The sequence below is a fragment of the Stylophora pistillata genome, chromosome 3, assembly GCF_964205215.1.
Source record: "Stylophora pistillata chromosome 3, jaStyPist1.2, whole genome shotgun sequence".
NCBI classification, from domain to species: domain Eukaryota; kingdom Metazoa; phylum Cnidaria; class Anthozoa; order Scleractinia; family Pocilloporidae; genus Stylophora; species Stylophora pistillata.
The window spans coordinates 43,731,920-43,748,890 of NC_142521.1; the positions used below are offsets into that span (position 1 = coordinate 43,731,920).

At 39.1% G+C, this 16,971-nt stretch overlaps 1 protein-coding gene across 1 annotated transcript; it reads left to right on the plus strand.

The window, feature by feature from the left end:
• The first annotated feature begins 1,469 nt into the window (after window positions 1–1,469).
• On the plus strand, window positions 1,470–7,778 carry LOC148736259 (C-reactive protein-like). The gene is made up of 3 exons (XM_088754705.1): window positions 1,470–1,502; window positions 5,389–5,614; window positions 6,575–7,778. Exons 2-3 carry the CDS (start codon window positions 5,397–5,399, stop codon window positions 6,948–6,950), a joined length of 594 nt encoding a protein of 197 aa, XP_088610831.1. The 5' UTR covers window positions 1,470–1,502; window positions 5,389–5,396; the 3' UTR covers window positions 6,951–7,778.
• The last annotated feature ends 9,193 nt before the right edge of the window (window positions 7,779–16,971 follow it).

The window sequence follows — 16,971 nt, forward strand, 5'->3', positions numbered from 1 at the left end:
TTCGCCAATTTTCTTGCTCACGAAGGCTCCTATTTGAACATTACATATGTTGGGAAAGAACTGGTCCAACACTCCTTAGAGTGTGCTTTTAAATGTCTCTATGAGGATCCATGTTTGTCCTTCAACCTGGCAGATTTGGCTGATAACATCGAAAATCTGCTATGTGAACTGCTTCCATCGGATCGTTACACCCATTCAGACAAGTTCATTACCAACCATTCTTGGTATCACTACAGTATTACGGTAAAACTCTTTTTCTATCGTTTTATCTTTATCATCACATTTTTTAAAATTTTATCTAGATGATGACCGAAACCGGCAGTCGAAGTCGTGTGAACAAGTTATATTGAACATATGTTTCATATGTTTGTTGTTGTTATACGTTAAAATACGTCTCTCTGTGGCTTTTTCTCAGTTTACTTTTGTGTTCGTCGCAAGCCATTTTTAAGTCATTTTATCAACCCGTCATCAAAGTTTGTAACCTGGTTTAGTGGGACTTTCACCTGGACTTTCTAACAAGCTAGAATTTACCAATCAGTTTGCTTTCAGAACACTGATGAATCTGCTCAAGTCAACTCCATTTGGCGATATACTTAAGATAGTAAACATCAAGTCCCTGAAACATCGCAGATACATCCAAGCCCTAATCCTTTTTTACAAATCTTCATTTAATACAGGGCCAAACTACATCAAGGAATTGTTCTCATTGCGTTCTAGCAATTATGACTTAAGAGGTTATTGTAAGCTAAATGAGCCTACTTTTAAATCAAAGTATTTGTAGAAATCTTATCGTTACATAACTTCATGTTTATGGAACAACCTACCTGAATTATAAGAGCGTCCTCTCTTAGAAGTCTAAAAATTTACTGATCTATGTTAACCTGACTACCGAGACCAATTGTTGCTGTAATCTTTGTATCGAGTAGTTAACATATTAAATTTGTAAAGTCTAGTTTTTAAATCTTCTAGTCTAGTTTTTGTATTTTTATCGAATAGATAACATATTCAAATTTTACAGTATAGTTTTACCATACACGCTGACATTTAAATGAACCCCAGGCTCACTGGTGAAATGTGTCTTAATAAAGTACTACTACTACCACTGGTTTTTATCAAGGAAGTGAGTACTTGATTTTCTCGATCTTAGTCTCCATGCTCGATGACGCCCTGTCAGAACAAAGGGACCTGTGTACCTCTGTATCGGACAAACAGTTACAAGTGTCGCTGTACGGAAGCATATACAGGAAGACACTGCGAAAGAGGTAATTTAAAACTTTTAGTTTCTAGAGCAATATTTTCAAAAATAATGTTATACCAGCGTACGTTTGTGGCCTATCTGATTCCTGCTGAGCCATCACTAGTCGTCATTTGACTACACACTGACTTGTTTTTAAAAGTGTAATCTTTTCTATTATTATTTCTTTTCTCTATCCATTTCATATCAGTTAACAATGGCTGCAGTTGTTCATCAGGACCAGAAGGAAAACAGCGGTGTAATATAGGTGAGTTATTGTTCCAAAATTTCACCCAGGTCAGCTCCAAATTAAGGAACACAGGATTCGTTTCTTATTTCCCACGGGGGCGCTTAGAACGAATAGATATACTAAGAAGTTTGTAATTTACCTACCATGGCGAAATAGAAGTTATCTCCTGGTTTGAAATATTAGCACAATGGCTCAGAACACGTTTAAAATTCGTCAAATGAAACATTGCTGTGATATATTCTATAAAACTTGATTTAGACCCCGTTCAACACCTAATTTCACCTTAAAACTGAAATATTAAGAGCAATTTTGAAACGGCTGGCTGTAATTTGCTGATATTCGCTCAAGTGCGAGGATATGGCCCAAAAACCAAAATCCAGAAGCTAAGAAAAAATCCATTGAAGATTTTACGAGATCGACCCATAAACCTCTTCAACAAAATTTCCCCATATCAATGGTGATTGCCATACAACGTCCACTACTTCAAACTGTAATCATTTAGTGAACACATGTATGAAATTCGTTCGATTGCGAAGAGGGAAGTGTAAGTTGTTTTTTTGAACGCTTTGATATATTCGTGATATAGAAAACCATAGACCTACCACTCAGATGAAACTGAATTTGCCTCTGCCGACAGAGCCAGCACAGCGATCATAAGTCAATGTCAAATTATCAATGTCAAATTGTCAACGTCGAGTCGTCAATGTCAAATTGCGTGCCAATTTCCCACGCAAAGCCTGAAGGAAAGCCTGACAAACAATCACTGGCACACAGAATATGTGGAAAAGCTGAAGCTATTAAAGAAATCTGTAAAAAGAAACAAAAGAAGAGAAGAGGAAAACGCGATAATTCTCGAACAAAAACTTGGTTAATCATGGGTTTCCTGTTAATTCACCAATTTTTTTCTTAGTTTTATCAAAAAAGTTACAATTCTTTGGATTTCTAGATCTTCTGCCCGACAAATTGGTTTTGAAATTGAAAACACGCTACTCAAGCAATACAACGGTCGCACTTGCGCTGACGGTTAACCGCTTTGTTGACGGACTGCACCTGAGAGAACAAGAACTACTAAAATAGAATTTAACATGCAGCATGAATAGTGTTTGGTAACAGCTTGCCGTATTTCCATTTGTTTTAGCTTGTTTGAAAACTCCGTTGAACCGCCTTCTTACCAATGAAGCTGGTGGGCGGGCGCTCGAAAAAATTAAGGCGTAGGCAGTTTAAAGCAAAACCCGTTATGGCGATTAAATTAAGAGTAGTAACAAAGGCAAGCACAGACACAAACGTGCGCATGCACGGACTTGCATACGTTCACGCACGCAGCATATGCACGCAGAGAAGCTTGCAATCACACATATATACACGCTTAGGCTGTCGATAAGCTATGCTATGTGCTCATGTTTTGCTCAGGGAACTATTAGAGAGCAAAGTAAGAGTCGCGGTTAAGTAATAAAGGTGAGTATTCACTCACAAACACACACATACACACGCACGGAAACTCTAACGAGGCTAGGTGGATAGGTTAAGGTGGCTAGTACCAGTTTCCTCGCGTGGGAGGCAGGTCTAAAATTCATAACAAATATGGCGGTACGAGGCTTTTTACGGTTTACGCTACTTTTGTCTTATTTTGTAAGAAGTTTGTCTACCAGCGTGTATTTGATGTATTCAACAGCCACTGCGTATGCAGGAGACAGAAACAAAGATAAACAAGACGATTCTCGGCGACATAAAGGTTGCTTCGCATCTAAACCAAAAATCTAATCTACACGAGATCTCGAGAAAGCCAAAGAGTGATAGTAAAAGCAAAATCTGCCTGAAGAAGGAACAGACTCCAAACCTCGAAGGAAAATAATATGATTTAACCAGAGTTTGTGAATAAATGCTTAAAGATGAGCCCGGGAGGCTGTCTTTGACGGCTATTAGTTGGTTTTGTGAGCAGTAAACGTCTGTAAACAGATCGTAGATACTCGCGCGAACACACTCGATAGTCAGCGGCAGTCGATCGTATTAAATCCGGATTTTTAAATGCGTGACAAAGCGCGTGGAAATTGCTAAACTCGCAACTAGTCCATGGGCCAGAGAGGTTCTCCGTACCACTTAGGTGAGTGCTATCTGATGAAAGGTTATGCGAAAGACTTTACAAATTCATTTGAAAGCTATCTTGAAAGTGTAGATTTCCCAATTTTTTAGGTACTTGTTTATTTGAAAAATTATTGGTCAACATGGAAACGAGGCTAGGGATAAAACGGTTATTTGCAATACCTTTTTTGTTTATCATAGCGAATAAATCAGTACATGTAACATCTAACAGCATTTCAAAACGATGTTTTGGTGAGAGGCGAAGATTTCCTTTATTTGATTTGAAAGAAAGCTTAAATGAAACCGTGAAGTCAAACTCGCAAGACATCATGAGTGAGTCCCAGGGTAGTGTAGTGCTTCAAAGTTCTTTCACTTCTTAACCTTGCCGTGTCACGACGCTTTAAAAAAGACGGAAAACACTTGCAAACAAGCAGGTAGTGATCGAACTTTCTCAAGAACGCAACGAAACTTGATTGCTATGAACAGACAAAACTAATCGGTTTCGTTGTGAAGTTTGCATTTTTTTATTACTCGGATCATGGAAATTATTGATATTCATTATTAGAAACCACAGGTTATTGTTTGATTAGGCGAAAATTGGAGAAAATTTCTCAAACAAAGGAAAACGCAGAAGAGATTCATGGGTGTAATCTGGGAAGTAGAGAGCAAAGACCTTGTCGGGAAGAGCCTAGCGCGAGCAGAACTTATATTAGGAAAAATACACTTATGCGATAAGAGAACCAGATTTAGGAAAGGAACAGAAAGGTGCAATATTTTAACTGCATACGTCGACTTGCATACCGATGTCACGATTAGAAAAGCTGCTATAGCTAACTTGTAAGACATCGCTAATACATTTTGTGAGGTGTTGTAACACGAGTTATCATATCGCTGGCAGCGTCCGTGGGCAACATGAAGCAAATCCTGTGTTCTGATTTCTACCCGAGCGGGTAAGATGGGCCCACCTTACCCGCTCGGGACTGCTCGTTTCTTATCCCGCGCATGAAGAGAATTGCTTAGAATGATCTTACAAAGTTCGTAATTTTTGGGTAATGACGGCGATGTAGTCGCAAAAAGTGGCAGAAGACAGTCAAAACAAAGAAAGCATAAAGGTTTCTTCATATTGTAATGCAGCAGTTGGCGTTCCCACCGTGCTATTTGAGCCATAAGCTGAAAAATGTGTCTGGATAATCCTTTGGAAACGTTGTCATGGAAACTGCTGTTGACGAAATGACACCTATTTTTGGATGACCAGTGATTATGTAATTCAACCCCGTAAAAGTGTTCAAATGGCCTTGGTCAGTCTTTTTCTTGTATTTTTTCAAAGTTACAAACCATAAAAAAGATGAAAACTGGTACTAGTCACCTTAAAACATGCGTCCATCTTCTGAGATTTTATTTACAAGTGATTGATGACTTTGCGTATTTCCTTCCTCACCCTACTCACTAACAAGGACATCGATGCAACGATTCTTCGTATTCTTTACTTTATATTTAGATTATGGCCTTAAATAGTTGATTAGGGCGAAGCGTGAACCAGTTATCTTGCAAAGAAAACAAGGGCAAACTATGCCCTAGATTAAGCCGCAGGTCGTTCAGAACTTAACCAAAGGCGAGATCCTTATCCTATGCGTGTCTTATTCTATGTTGCTTAAGACTGAACACTGTTGGACTATCGTCCCCGATAGGCGTGCGGCACATGCGAAAAACGAAGGAAAATTTAAACAAAAACTGGATACTTCTAAAGAAGCAAAAACATTTAAAAAATGCGCAATTTCTCAAACAATTGTCTTGAGGTTTCTGAAGTTTATTTACTCTGTTGTAGAGTACCTCATGGTGTTTCCGGAGCCGCGTTCTACAGAAAATTATGCCATGAAGAATCCAGCCATAGCCTCAGATCTCAGCCAGCTGTCAGTGTGTTTTTTTATCAATCTAGTTGCAGACCAAGGGGATCAGTTTGTCATGAGCTATGCCATTCAACAAGAAAAAAATAGCATTTTGGTCGAATTTATTCCAACCCTGGCTGTGACAGTTGATGGTCATATATTCTGGTAATGCTTCATGGATTTTTGAAAACTGGGTTGAGGTATTTCTTATTGGAGCCACGATAACTCATAATACAGGACATACTATGATCTTCTTGTTAGACACGAACGCATGAAGGAGAAGAAAGGAATTTACACATACAAGCAGACAGATTAACTGGCTGACTGGCTGCTAGACAGACTGATTGAATGGGCGACATACTATCTTGCTGATTGACAAACTGTCTGACTGAAAAACGACTAGCTGACCGACTAACTGGCTGACAGACGTTTTGGCTGACAACCTGACTGACTGGCTGACAACTTGACTGACTGTGTGACAGACTGACTGACGGATATGACGGACTGACTAGCAGACAGAACATACTGGCTGACAGACTGACTGACTGGCTGACAACTTGACTGTCTGTGACAGACTGACTGACGGATATGACGGACTGACTAGCAGACAGAACATACTGGCTGACAACCTGACTGACTGGCTGACAACTTGACTGTCTGTGACAGACTGACTAAAGGATATGACGGACTGACGAGCAGACAGAACATACTGGCTGACAGACAGACTGACTGACTGACAACTTGACTGTCTGTGACAGACTGACTAAAGGATATGACGGACTGACTAGCAGACAGAACATACTGGCTGACAACCTGACTGACTGGCTGACAACTTGACTGTCTGTGACAGACTGACTAAAGGATATGACGGACTGACGAGCAGACAGAACAGACTGGCTGACAGACTGACTGACTGACTGACTGAGAGACAGATTGACTAGGTGACAGACTGACTGAGTGACAGGCCTTTTACAAATTTCTATAGACTTACTAACTGCCTGACAGACTGAATGACTCTTTATTGACTGACTTAGTAACAAACAAAAAGGAAGGCGGATCCTGAATGATTAAATATATTTTAAACTGTTGTGCTTATCTGTTTTCCTTTATTTCCTTTTTTTTCAGGTTTGAGGCGAGAAATCTCTACAATGATACCTGGAAACACTTGTGTCTCACCTGGGAAAACAGTCAAGGAGTAGCAAAACTCTATAGAGATGGCAAAGTTATAGAAGAGAAAACGAATACCAACAGCAAGAACGCTATCGTTAAATCTGGCGGCGCAATGGTGCTTGGACAAGAGCAAGACTCTGTTGCTGGAGGTTATAACCCTAAGCAAACTCTTCACGGTCGATTGGCAGGTGTCAACATTTGGGATAAAGTTCTGTCCGAAAGCGACATTGCCGCCCAGTACACAAGTTGTAGCATACCTCATGGTTCTGTTCTTAAATGGTCTGCATTTAAAAATCTTACTCATGGCAATGTCACAGTTGAAGAGCCGTGAACTGTGTTGTTCAGTGATCAAACGCTCTAGACTCATAACTCACGTGCTGTAAAATTGCTTAAATTGGAGTATTTACCATATGCAAGCTGGATCACGTAGCACAGTACTAAGTATAGACAACAAAATATTACATGATATTGCGTTTGAACGTTGCTTACTTTGGCTAGGTCTTTGGAAAACATTTCATTATATTTATCCACCTATCTACTTAGTTGTTTGATAAAAAATGTCAAAGTTACAGGTAAATTTTTAGGTGACAGGTTTTTTTCCCTAAAGCTAAGACAGCTACCCGTTTTTACAGTAAGGAACCTTAACAAAATGAAAATTTTCTTCTGTGTTCTCATTTATTCATGATTCTTGAGAATTAATCAGAGGGCATTTCAAGATTTTTTAAGATACCAAAGAGAATTTGAACATTGAGAGGCTAACAGGACGACAAGTGTTCATGCTTTGAATGTGTGCCTAGATAAAGCGCTGTACAGATGTTTGACGCCTGTGTTGTGTGGTAAACCTTCGTCTCTGCAAAGTAGTGCGCTAAAATGTTTACATTCATTTGTCCACTCAATTCTTAAATTGTTATACATATCGTTTTAACTTGTTAAGGAAGTGAATAACATGTAACTGTTTGAATAATATACTACCTAATGACAAATGTAACTCAGAAACGTTGAAAATACAAAATGGCTACAGCGCTACCAACCAATTGCTCTTTGACTGATAGTTTTTAAGGGTTTACACTGCGGAAAACATTTCGAACTTAACTAAAAAATCATATATAACTCTGCTACATATTGACTCAGTTTCAATCTGCATCGGAAGACAAGGACGGCACAATCTTGAGATCAGATCTTGATGAAAGTGTTATCAGTATAGCTAATGGTTTCACGTAAAAATAAAAGAATAATAATTAAAATAAAAAACAGAGCTTTTTATAATTGTGCGGGAGGAAAACATGGGTTTTACGTGCAAAAATAAGGGCCTAATAAATGTGTTTTGTACAAACGGCAACTCAGAAAGAGTACTTTGATTGAAAATTAGCTGGAATTTCGCGAATGGCTGTATGCGTTTATCGTCTCTTAAGGTGCCACAGCTCAACCTCCCCATGACGTCTGTGAGCAGCGTTTGATCTGGGTTTCTTTTTTAAGACCAAGCTGATTTCACGTTCTAGTTTTGCAGAGGACGGCTAAGAACTAAAAATAAAGGCAGCTAGGAAAAAGTTACGTTACAAACTCAAGGTTTACAAGTTACGGTAATAAACTCAGTTTGAGGCGTTCCACACCGGATTCGAAGTAGGGATATTTTCTTTATTGTCAAGAGGATGGTCTCTAAGGAAACTGTACATAAACACCTTAAAAGCGACTTTGTGAATTGACCGAGTGAAAATCGAAAAATGTGGCACATGTTTGGAAAATTGAAAACCTTCATATTTTGCCCAGAGACACCTTATAGTAAAGATAGAAGCGTGGTAAGGTTTTTTTTTGCCCAGACTTCCCTCTTTATCCTAGAAAACTCACGAAAACTGAAACGAGCGTTGGTAGCCGTAAAATGGCGGAAATCAGTGCCCCGAGTAGAGGCAAATGAACTTTGCTCATGAAAAGTGCAAAAGAAGGCAAACTCCTATCAATTTTATAAATTTGTATAGGTGGAATAGAGGTATGGTTTTAGTCTGAAACAGGACCATTTCATTTCATATTGACCTCACGGAACGCTTTTGAAATTTACCAATATCTTAAAACCCAAAAGTCGCATTTCTTGGCAAATTTTCAGTTATCATTTGCTCCATGCGGTATGACTCAGAATCGGTTCAGATTAAGCTCATGATAAGTGGAAATAGTATCGTTTTCGAGGATATAAAAATTAGTTGCATTTCCGCATGGTAAAACCAGGTTGAACTTTGTGAAAATCACAACATCGGTATTTTAATACGTCACGACATAATCTAATTAGGCCCCCTGTGGTTAACTGCGGAATTCCACGCACATTTCAGCTGCTAGAACCGTGTTCGATTAGGAAATCGATACAATAAGCTAGCCTTGCATAGGTAACGACGACAAATTGGTTTTCATTCCTGCTTTCGTTTCAAATTCTCATCGATTTCCTTATGGTGAAATTGTTTACAACACCACATTCCGCAAGCTAGCGGAAGGCGTCTGTTTGTCTTGGCATATTCGAACACATTAAAGTATTAAGAAGTTCTAAGGTAAATTTTAGCTTCATTGTGGACTCGAAAGGGGACAATTCAATCATTTATACTGGTAGGTCAAATGTTCACTGCCGGAGACGAGTGTTAAAGATGGGAAGCAATCTGATACCAGTGTAGATGAAACATACTTATTATTTGTCACGCAATGCTGAAATTATTTCAATCTTGTTGCCATCTTGTAATTTTACGGCCAAGAATATCTGGAATTAAGGTTTTTTACAAAATTTTCAATGTGATAATTTTTTTTATCAGTGAGTCACCGCTGTGAGACTTTTAAACTTCGCAGCGGGGATCTTATGCAGAGTTGAATGTAATTGAGTGATATAAGATACTTAGAAGAGCCAATAAGTAGAACACAAAACAACAAATAGCAGTAGCAGGGCAAAGGAAAGAGAGTAAAAAATTATGATTAAAAAAAAGGTTAGGTAAAGGATCAAAAGACATTGTAAAGATGAAACAGAGGCAATGTACAAAATGATTGAAATAGGAGAAGAATACCAGGGTGAACCAGACCTGAGGATAAAACAAACGTTGTTGTTTTGTGTTCTGCTTATTGGCTCTTCTGAGTACGTAAATCAACAGGATATTCGCACTTGACTAAGCTTTGAGCTCGAGTCTCTAGTTTGCATTTCCCTACTTTTATTTTCTTTTACAGATTACTATGAATGTCTCAATCTTTTTTCGCATATTTTATAAACAGCGGTTGTTTCGTGTGTTTTTAGAAATTTTGGCGTTAAAAATTGATCCCCTCACGCATGCCTCATTTGGCCGCCGTGTTCCACCACGTGACCACAGTAAAATAAACGCTGTAACGTAGTCTGACGTATCGAGTCGTAAAACTTCGTCTTAGCAAAGTTGCGCATTTTAACGCTTACATACAGCTTATAAACTGAGATTTACACATTATATTTCTTGTTTTCGCGTGTCAAGGAACTGTATAGCTGGTACATTTAGTTTGACTTAAAAAATGGCTGACGTTATCAACCAACTGCTTTTTGTCTGGTTCATTTTTAAGGTTTGCTTTGGAGGAAACATCCAAATTACTATTGAGCCATCATTGTGTACTTTACAAATAAAACCACGCTGCCGTGAATCTATAACCTAGTATATCAGAACAAGAATGTGGCACACGATAAGCAACTGGGTGTTTCACTGATGTTCTTACTAAATTTTGACGTGTTCTTGATCAGTTACTGAACAGATTCACGGCAACATAGAATCCATTTGCTTTCTATAGTGAAGACGTAAAAATTTTATTAACGGTGACGTCATTTATCATCTATCCTCTAACAGGCCACGAGTAAGAACCAATCAAATTTCGTGTAGAGTTCAGATTATATAGATCTCTTCGTCCGCATATATATGACGTGCGCAATTGCATTTTGTGGCAGTCTTATTACACTTCAGCCGCGCGTTTATCTCGCTAAATTTTCCTACAGCCAATTGAAAAAAGAAGCGAAGAAATTGTTACCAGCACACCCGTGTCTTCTTCTTCTGCCAATATTTCTGTGAGTCAAAATAACAGTGGTGGTCGTTCAAGAGAAAACAACGATCTTCTTGGCATACTTAAGCAAATGGGCCGTGAACAGTTATATTTGTATCAACTTAAATAATCAAAACCCTTCTATGTGTCTTTGATTTCTATCAAGTTAAGACTTCCATGAGAGCTTGACTATTTTAACCTTGTTTTTATTTTCGTTTTTGTAAACTAATAGCCCATTTCCGAAATATCCTTGGCCTCATTTTCAAAACGAGTCCTGGTGCTCATCCTTTCATATGATTATAAGTTTTCATTCACATGCAAATTAAACTCATTTTCACAACAATGGTTGAGCACCATGCCTCGTTTTGAAAATGAGGCCAAGGGTAATTCGGAAATGGGCTATTCAAAGCCCTCATCTCTAGGAGATGCAATAATGCTAGCTCTAGTTTCGGTCAAAACTGTTACTTTATCCCGCTTGTAGATTTTCTTCACAAATTCTAGGAACAATCCCACAGGCAGGTGGGCAGATTTCTGCGATATAAATTCTACAATGTTCTTGTAACTTTCCTCTTTGAAGTATTTGTAGACCTGCTTCAAGTTGAGCTCATGATATAACTTTTTCACCTTCTCGGATGAGGCAGAATCTTTTATACCGTAGTTTTCCTGGGAAAAGTTAGCATAATAAAAGAGTTAAATTCCTGTCTCTTATCACAAGTGTCTGCCGTGAAGAATGAAAATCTCTAAGAGAGTAAGCCGGGAATATGGGCGCACTTCCCGTTCTGATTGCAATAAGTTTTAGCTCATCCACATAAAAATGAACAAAATTAGAACACCTTTCGCCTGAAGTGACAATTAGTGACTTGGGGAACCAAGTAGCCAATTGATAAAAATACTTAAAAGGATCTATAATATTGCAGGTCAAAAAATGAGGAAACTGTAGGTTGGAAGCAGAAACTATACGAAACACGTTTAGCTGCTACCTCGCTTTGTAAGGTAAGTTCTCGGAGTATCCACGGGCTTCCACTGGAAACTGGCTGCCCCCAGATAGAATACTGCCTCCCCCCCCTCCCATGGCTTACAATCACCTACAACCCAGCCACGGGTTCCCATTCCAGTAGACCGTCGTCAATGTTTAGATCAGTGGGAGGTGAAAAAAAAAAGGAGGGGAGGGGTGGGGGAAAGGAGAGGACTAGCGACCAATAACACCTACTTATTAAACTCCTACTGAACTCCACAATATACATTTATATGTATTTCAATATATAATTATACCTCAAGATTTAGGTTACTTGAACTTTTACTGCAACTCTGAGTTTCATGCCTCTTGCGAAGCAATCGTCAGGCAACTGCCAGAAATAACGGTTACAATCCATTTGTAACCGTTACAACCCAATTGTAACCGTTATTTCTGGCAGTTGCCTGACGATTGCTTCGCAAGAGGCATGAAACTCAGAGTTGCAGTAAAAGTTCAAGTAACCTAATTCTTGAGGTATAATTATCCATAGCTCTAGCCCTGCTATTGAGCACTTTTTAGTAGATGATGATCTCATTCCGCTATTTTGGTTATTTCAATATAGTTGGTTATTTCAATATATTTCAGATATAGCTCTTTGGCATACAAAGCTTTGCTTTCATGTCCAAATTGAGCACTCTAACTAGGATGAGTCATTGCTCTGCAATTGCGCATGCTCGCTAGTGTACTCTAGTTTGAGCACTCTGGCATGGCTTAGACGATACCACAAAGGTTGGATCGTTTGGGGTGACCATATTGGTTCTCCTCCATCCTAGCATTAGCACTGCACTGATGAGGCCCAGAAGGCCGAAACAGTACTGTCTGCAGTTAGTTATATATATATATATATATATATATATATATATATATATATATATATTTATATATCTATATTCTGTATACGAGGGAAATTCTGACCCTGTACACCCCAAATAATCATACTTAAATAGAATATATGTTGGAAAAGAAAATTTGCCCTGAGCGGGATTTGAACCCACGTCCCCCTGTTACTAGTCAGGTGTGGTGACCACTTCACTATCAGGACAACCATGCTGGCAACACGGTAATCGAAGATGTGATTTTTGTGATCGGAGACGTGGTCTCCCGGGAAACTTAATATTTAAGGTGACCGGGTGGGGGAAGCCTATAACCCTATATGAAACCCAACTAAGGATCTATTAAAGATACACGACCGAAGTCAACTTAGCGGATGACAAAGGAGGATCCAATTACGTATACAAGCTAATTTCAATTAATGCCACCATGGTTGTCCTGATAGTGTAGTGGTCATCACACCTGACTAGTAAAAGGGGGACGTGGGTTCAAATCCCGCTCAGGGCAAATTTTCTTTTCCAACATTGATTCTCTTTAAGTATCATTACTTGGGGGTCTTTAGGGTTAGGGTTTCCCTCGTATACAGAATTTGTTTAATTGAAATTAGCCCGATCCCAAATTGGGCGGGCATCAAAGGTCCTAGTCTCAGCGTTGATTGGGAATTTTAGTATAATTCTCGCCTTTCAAGTCAACGCTGGTTCCTTAACATTTTCAGTGGATTCGACAATTTTTCCATTTCTTTTTATTGCGATAATTTTTCGCGTAGTAATTACTGTGTTTGTTTATATGTGTCATCACGCCCTATATAAATCTATTTAAGGAATTTGTAAGTCATTGTATTACAAATGATGAAGGTCTCGGACCGAAACGTATTTTATTAAACTTTCTTAGACCTTTTATTTGAGTACATGTAGGCGCGCTCTGATTGGCTAGTCAAACTCCGAATATCCTTTGCTATTTACCTTCGAGCAACTCGAGAAAAAGTGGCGTGCCGGTTTGCATCCGTGACAAGCGAAGAAATCACTCAAATAACAACGAAGCAGTCCCTGAAAACACAGAGAAAGCGACTAAATTTGGTTTGGCTGTGTTTAAAGGTAATGGTAACCGGGATTTTATCGATAAAAACCAATGAAAAAGGTTTTGTTTACAAATGCAAATTAATCTTACGTAACCTCACTTGTTTACTTCAAAATCAAAGTGGAATGGTATTTTTTACAGAATGGTTTCAAATACAGAAAGAGTTTGCAACACCATTTGAAGAAATGTCGCCACCAGAGCTAAACAAAATGTCTTCAGAAATTTTATGTCAGCGAAAAAACGAGACGGCAGTTTTCACAACAAAAAATCACTAACCGCGATCCGAGCTGCGTTGGATCGTTACGCGCGGGAAAATGTTGAAATGTTGGAATCGTATGAATTAAAATCAATTTTTGGTGGTGTATATTATCTCACTGTTTAAGTATATACTAAAACAACTATTCACCTCAGTGTCGGTGGTTAGCGGTGGATATTTATCACTAACCACCTCCACTTCGGTGAATAGTTGTTAATTATACTTCAGGATGTAGGTTCCTTGAACTTTTACTGCAACTCTGAGTTTCATGCCTCTTGTATATATAGGAGAAGTAGTGTGGCACACGAGGAGGGACAACTTCGAGCGAAAGAAGACATATACTTAATAAAAAGTCTAAAAAGTTTAAATTTAAACTTTTTAGACTTTTTATTGAGTATATGTCTTCCTTCGCTCGAAGTTGTCCGTCCTCGTGTGCCACACTACTTCTCCTACCATTTATCGAGGTTTGGACTGTGAATCCTTTTGGATCCTTCTGGCGCGGCGTCACTGTTGGCTCGAGGCCTTTTAAGTTATTAGATATAGCTCTTTGGCATACAAAGCTTTGCTTTCATGTCCAAATTGAGCACTCTAACTAGGATGAGTCATTGCTCTGCAATTGCGCATGCTCGCTAGTGTACTCTAGTTTGAGCACTCTGGCATGGCTTAGACGATACCACAAAGGTTGGATCGTTTGGGGTGACCATATTGGTTCTCCTCCATCCTAGCATTAGCACTGCACTGATGAGGCCCAGAAGGCCGAAACAGTACTGTCTGCAGTTAGTTATATATATATATATATATATATATAACCAATTATTACGCTGGAATGTTCCTTATCGACTAGCAAAGGGCTCAATAGTTGGACTAGAGCAGTAGATAATATTATCAGCAACGAGTTGGGTTATTTGGTCCAAGACATTTAATTGCTACTCACAGTTTCATGCTCCATCAGAAGCAATCACCAGGCAACTGCCTGAAAAACGGTTACATTCAAAGTTATTTGAAAAAAAACCGTTACATTCAAAGTTATTTAAAAAAACGTGTGCTGCGTAGCGCAGCGCGCGCTAATAAGGTGATGACATTTTTAGCAGAAATTTCCTAGAGTGTCTACAGGTCGATGCTAATTCACTTCGGTTGTTTAAGGTTGAGATTTCGGGCTTACACAAAATAAAATACTTCTCCCACAAACACAAATTACAATTCTTGGTGACGTTTGATTACGATCTTGCCCGTTTTTTTTTTTTGCGCCATTTAATGTTGCACTAAATGTTTCGGTCTTTCAGGTTCCAAATATGCTTACTAAGCTCAGTTGCGTTTCTATAACGTTCATTACGGAATGAGTAAATGTGATTTCGATATCTTAATTTGAATGGAGATGAACTCTCATTCATATGTTTCGACGTATGCGAGTTCTACCCCTCGATAACGGAGAAACTACTGTCAAAGGCGCTGGATTTCGCCTCAGCGTACCGACAGATCACCAACCAAGAGCGTGAAATAATCCTTCACGCAAAGCGAACAGTACTATTCAGCGATGACTGTCCATGGGAGAAGAAATCTGCAAACAACCAATTTGATGTAACAATGGGATCCTTTGATGGGGCAGAAACGTGCGAGCTAGTCGGATGGTACCTTTTGTCCATCCTCAGGAAAAAATACGCAGCAACATAGGCTTATACCACGATCACGGATTAGCAGCCCCAAATGAGAATCCCCAAGAAATTGAGAATATCAAGAAGGAGCTGTGCAAAATCTTCCGTACGAACGATTTAAAGATCACAGTCAAGGCTAACACGACTATGGTTAACTTTCTAGATGTCACGGTTGACCTCCATTTGCGAAAGAAGGGAACATCCCACTCTATGTGCACAGAGACTCCAACCATCCACCGTCAATCCTGAGAAACATCCCGGAATCCTTAAACAAGAGGCTGTCAGAAATTTCGTCCGAGAAAGAATGCCTCGATGATGCCAAGCACGTGTACCAATAGGCCCTTAATAAAAGCGGCTACCGTTACAAACTAACGTATAACGTGACAACCAGCCAGACATCAAGCCCGCGGAGGAACAGACGAAGGAACACTCTATAGTACAACCCGCCGTATAGCAGAAACGTTGAAACAAATGTTGGTAAATGCTTTCTTTCTCTAATCGACCAGCACTTCCCCAAATCTAATCCACTGCATAAAATTTTCAATCGCAACACTGTTAAATTAAGCTACAGCTGCATGAATAACATTAAATCAATTATCTCCAGCCACAACAAAGCCGAAATAAGAAAATCCACAGCCGCTGAAGGAAATAGCAAAAACTGTAACTGCCATAAACCGGACACGTGCCCCATGGATGGTAACTGCAGCGTGGAGAACATAATATACCAAGCCGAAGTAACCACGCAAACAGCAAGGGAAACATATATCGGACTTTGTGACACTCCATTCAAATTAAAATATCGAAATCACATTTGCTCATTCCGTAATGAACGTCATAGAGACGCAACTGAGCTTAGTAAGCATATTTGGAACCTGAAAGTAGTAGTAGTAGTAGTAGTAGTAGTAGTAGTAGTAGTAGTAGTAGTAGTAGTAGTAGTGAACTTTATTTATGTGTCGTGAAAACCTAGCCCATAGCACTAATTGGGGACACAGGGTAAAAGCTTTAAAAATAAGAAATCTGGAACCTATTTACAGAATTATTTACCTAACCTATTAACAGTTAAAATTATTTACCAATGTCCTAGAGTTAAAAATCAACTATTACAGAGCGCACATTTCTTGCATCCATCATCAATCATGACAGTCATGTCCGTTCTCCTGATTTTGCTCTTAAATCCGTGCAGGCTCTCTTCACTGCGTAACTCTTTTGTAAGTTTCGACCAGAGGAGAGGGCCATAGTATTAATTAAATTAAAATTAAATTAATCTTACAGAGTGTTTACCATATTTTACTGTAATGCAGTAAATGGTTTGAACCCGGGGGTAACATGTGAAGGTGTAGTCTGATCGTCCGGGTGAGTGTAGTCCTGAGAAGGACTGTTGTCGGTGGCAGTGACTGACGTTTCGACAACCTGTGCGGAAGTCATCATCAGAGTCAAGTGAGTGATTGTTGTCAGTAGAATGTTCTTATTCCAGTTCGTGTGAAATGATCGGTTGGTTTTGCCG

Excerpts from the sequence above, each read along its gene's own strand:
- LOC148736259 (XM_088754705.1), top strand. The coding sequence starts at position 5,397 with ATGGTGTTTCCGGAGCCGCGTTCTACAGAAAATTATGCCATGAAGAAT. Across the intron at positions 5,615-6,574 it reads GTTGATGGTCATATATTCTG|GTTTGAGGCGAGAAATCTCT; the intron begins GTAATGCTTCAT and ends CTTTTTTTTCAG.